This window comes from Pistacia vera, unplaced genomic scaffold, assembly GCF_008641045.1.
Source record: "Pistacia vera cultivar Batoury unplaced genomic scaffold, PisVer_v2 Contig169, whole genome shotgun sequence".
NCBI classification, from domain to species: Eukaryota; Viridiplantae; Streptophyta; class Magnoliopsida; order Sapindales; family Anacardiaceae; genus Pistacia; species Pistacia vera.
The window spans coordinates 745,019-749,710 of NW_022195779.1; the positions used below are offsets into that span (position 1 = coordinate 745,019).

The window sequence follows — 4,692 nt, forward strand, 5'->3', positions numbered from 1 at the left end:
TGACTTTTGCATTAAAAGCTCTTAGAGGTCAACTCTACCTCACTGTCCCCAACTAACCTCTGTATTTCTCTCTCCCCATTTTACCCAGTCATTAACGCAACGGCCTTTTGACCTTTATCTCTCATAATTTCACACGCTCTCCAACCGGTTTATCCCGTTTACTTTACCCCACATCAAAGATGTAGTCAACATCTTGACAAAATAGACCACGTGGATGGTTATTACTGGCAAATAAGTTTGACGGCAGGATGTTCACAAGCGACAGGCCTGTCATTTTGATGCCTTGCGAATTGCTATAGGGCATCAGTTTGACTCGAATCCAATAAGACCCCCTCTTTTTCTCATCATCTTTAGCATTCTTTCTTTTACTTTTAATTTTTTTAATTTTTAAATATCTCTTCTTTTGCTTTCTTTCATAATCATTTTTTCTTCTCCTTGTAAAACAAGCCCGGCCTGTAACTATAAAGATTCAAATATACCCTTTTGCTATTTTCAGTGCATGGTGTTAAAAGAAATGGCTGTGGAGCTTATGATGGGTTATGGTTGCGCTGATGGTTTTGCAGCATCAACCCAAATGGAAGAGAGTGCTGTACGGGAAGCTGCATCTGCTGGTATGCAGAGCATTGGTGAGTTCATCAGATTATTGTCTCGAAATCAAGTCCCCGAACAACATTTTCCAGAAGCCTCCTCTTCTTCAAGTCTTGAACCTGACAAAGAAATCAAGGTTGCTGCCGAAGTGGCTGTAAACAATTTTAAGAGAGTTATTTCTTTACTGGATCGACCAAGGACTGGCCACGCTAGATTCAGAAGAGCACCTTTGAGTCCTCCACCTGTTATTCCTCAGAAAGAACAAAAACAAGTTCCAGAACCGGGGCCATCTGTTCTATCTATTAATCATCAATCAAACGAACAAGGTTCTGCTTTTAAGGTCTATTGTCCTACACCAATTCATCGTTTGCCTCCTTTACCTCATAATCACCACCCACATCAGATTCATAAGACTCCTTCTGTGGCGGTGACCAAGACTGTGTATACAGAGAGAAGTGATGCGCCAACTACTATCAATTTTTCACCTTCAACTTCTTTCATTTCCTCGCTTACTGGGGATACTGATAGCATACAGCCTTCTTTTTCCTCTGGATTTCAATTCACTACTCCTTCACATGTTTCATCAGTTGGTAAGCCGCCTTTATCTTCGTCTTCACTTAAAAGGAAGTGCAATTCCATGGATGATGCTGCTCTAAAGTGTGGTTCATCTTCTGGCCGCTGCCATTGCTCCAAGAAAAGGTCAGTCATCTTAATCCTTTATTTGTTTCATTGTGTTCTTTTTTTTCTCAATAAATGTTGATTCATCTGATTTGATGTTATGTTTTATATGAATTAATTAAGCAGGAAATCAAGGGTTAAGAGAGTTGTTAGAGTCCCTGCGATTAGCTCCAAGATGGCTGATATTCCACCTGATGATTTCTCTTGGAGAAAGTATGGCCAGAAACCCATCAAAGGTTCCCCTCATCCAAGGTATGTGTGTGTTTTGAACCGTTTGATCACGTCCTCTGCTTCCTTGCTCTTATCGTTTTTTTAGATATAATCGTTTTTTACTAGAACTCCCATACAACGAATGATGCCATTCAGCATTAATTGTTTTTGTCCAGAGTCATTCGCAGTTGTCATGGTCCTAGGCCCTTTGTGGGGCAGATGAATTTTGACTTTTTTTCTGCAAGCTGAGTTAACTCAATTTTTTTTGTTAAAGTGAGTCAATAACTCAGTCCTGAGTTTAATTGTTCGTTTGTTCATACGATTTCAGGGGATATTACAAATGTAGTAGTGTTAGAGGATGCCCAGCACGTAAACATGTAGAACGCGCACTTGACGATCCAATGATGCTGATTGTGACATACGAAGGTGATCACAATCACTCTGTGGCAATACATGATGCGCCTGCTGCTATGGTGTTGGAATCGTCTTAGTCAACTCATCAAAGGGCCAAGATGAGAAATTTGAAAATTGAATCACAACCCCTCCAAAAGTGGGAAATTGGAGTAGATGAAGCAATCACTACCGTGCTCAGATAGTCAACGAAGATGCTGGGCTTTGTCTTCAAGAAAGAAAGAAGATTGATTATTAGGTTACCTAGCGCTGTTTAAAAAAACCAATATAGGATTCCTTGTTTCTGGTTTCTCTCTTTTTGTTGAAGACTTTGTTAAAAAGGAAAAAGAAATAGGAAAGCGTAGAAATTGTTTGATTTTGTGGGAGTTGAATCTTGCAAACACAAGTAGTGGGTTTTTTTCTATAATTATTTTATTTCTTAATGCTCTTATACTCAACTCTCAGATCAGATGGAATTTTGCTTTTAATATATATGGTGGTGGATCTTGCTTTAATTTATTCCAATTATTTTTATGGGAATATGGGTTGCGGTCAATAGCCACAGAGGAATGTTCATTTCTTTAATTAGGAGATGTGTCGTTGACCTTTAATCCCTATTTTTATTATGATTAAAGAGATTTTGGTGGAGGTTGGGGTGTAGTCAGGTTTCAATTAGCCTAGAGATTTGGCAATGCAAAAGAATATCGATGTGAATTGTGATTGCCTATCTGTGACGGACTGACCCACCATGAATTTGGAATAAATGGGCAAAGTCAAAAGTGGCCGGTTTGGTTTATGATAATCTGTCCCCACTTGTATCTTTTTTCTAATTTTAAATTTGTTAGAGAACCTCTAATTTTTGTCCAATCTGCCTTGTGCCACGATACCCCAAGGATTGTGATGCTCTGTTGCTGGATTCATGCGTAAGAAATTTAAAGAGTTGAAAATTTTGTTTATCACTTTATCTGTTTTTTTTTTTCTTTTTCAAAACGAACATATGCTGGAGTTTACTTTATATATTTAACGACTTTTAACGGGATGCTCTGCAAGATTGGATCTATATCGGTAGACCTTGGATGAATATGGTTGTTTCTTTCTGTTCAATTTTAGTGCAAGAGAATGACATATTTGAAGAAGTCAAATACTAATTTACTCTCGTGCTTAAGAATATTTCTGTCCTCTCCCATTTTTACAATGGAGTAATACTACATTTACAAATATTTCTATATAATGAGTTTGACTTCTTTCTTTAATTTTTTATCACATTACTTTATATGAAAATCTTTATAAGATTTGTTTGTAAGTGTAATATTATCGTACAACATTCATGGCTTTATTTTCCATAACTCTATTACCTTGACCTTGGCACGGCATATGTGAGGTTTGCTAGTAAATGACAACTCAACTACCCTATTACTGCACCTTAATCAATACCCAGAGGTTGCTAATTGCTAAATTTCAATTTATCTGTGATTTTAGTTTGAATTTTGGAAACTGCTTAGCCGAGTGTCTTATACTTCTTTACAAACACCTCTATTATTCATTTTTTCTGCTGTTTGTCGTAAACGAAAATTCTCCACGTTATAGTTTGCGGATTTCTAAAACATGACAATTACCATCTTCAGGCCCAAAACGAAATTCACTGTAGTGAGATTAGTGGTGCAGTGCAGTCATGTCTAGTCCAAGTTCAAATTACCCTAGAGAAATGTTGAAGCATATAATGTAATGGGCTATTTCAAAGTTGAGGTAAAGTTTTAACATGACATTAGCATTGGACTAGTCGGGCATGGGCAGTTCATAGTTTGCAGGCCCATATTTAGGGATGTGAAACTTACCCACCAACTAACAGAAGATGCTCTTAAACAATGATTTAGGATTTTCACCTGGGCTTTTATCAGATATAAACACAAAATTGTCATGAGATTCAGTAATTAATGAAAGAATAATACTACTTTTATAAAATATGTATACAAATAATATATCATATCATGATTAGGAGTATACAAACTTTCTAAGAATAATATTAATCTAAAACAAAACTAAAAATATCATAAGCTAAAATATATAACCTTTTCAATTCTCAAACAATCTTCTGATACCGTTTTAGATCTATGATAATATTGCTTAAACCACTTAAAAGAATTCCACCAATGAATTTTAAGTATTCAAAGTTGTCTTAAAATTTGATAGATTTGCTGCAGGACACGCCGTCTTCCAAACTAAAACAAGTAGTAGGAGATTTTACCTAACCTTATTTTGATAGTTGAGCCAATGCAGTTGCCTCCTCTTTTGCCTGTTGTAGATATAATTGGTATAATTATTAGAATAATAAAATGTCTGACGTTAACTTAACAATGCATTTCCTCCTAATTAAAAAATTCATTTAATATTAATTGGCACATTCTTACAACTTTACATGCAGGAAAAGTGACTTTACAGAAGAATTATAAAACATAAAATTGAGTGAAGACGACTGCAGTATGTCGCTTTGATGCTAGCTGGAAACAATGTTGGATTGCAGCAGCCGTCATTAGAAAATGGAAATTGGAATCCCAGTGGCTAAAACGACTTTATAATGTACCCAAAACAGTATCCCTCCAATCACTTGATAACATTAGAGAAAACAATTATGGGTTCTTTTAGTTCCTTAAACCGTAAATTTACAACTTTGTTCTAATAAAGTGTTAGGATTTAAGCTCATAAATATTGTTATAATTGGAAAAGGAAAAAAAAAGAGGAATTATTTGGTCAACTCCTTGTGATACTCAGAAGTTATGATTATAAAAACCTAAGCGCAGAAGATATATAGAAATATATACAGAATGC

The 4,692-nt window shown here is 35.8% G+C and overlaps 1 protein-coding gene across 1 annotated transcript; it reads left to right on the top strand.

Moving 5' to 3' along the window:
- Nucleotides 1-380: 380 nt before the first annotated feature.
- On the top strand, nucleotides 381-2,381 carry LOC116125587 (probable WRKY transcription factor 7). The gene is made up of 3 exons (XM_031411291.1): nucleotides 381-1,287; nucleotides 1,393-1,518; nucleotides 1,805-2,381. Exons 1-3 carry the CDS (start codon nucleotides 500-502, stop codon nucleotides 1,965-1,967), a joined length of 1,077 nt encoding a protein of 358 aa, XP_031267151.1. The 5' UTR covers nucleotides 381-499; the 3' UTR covers nucleotides 1,968-2,381.
- The last annotated feature ends 2,311 nt before the right edge of the window (nucleotides 2,382-4,692 follow it).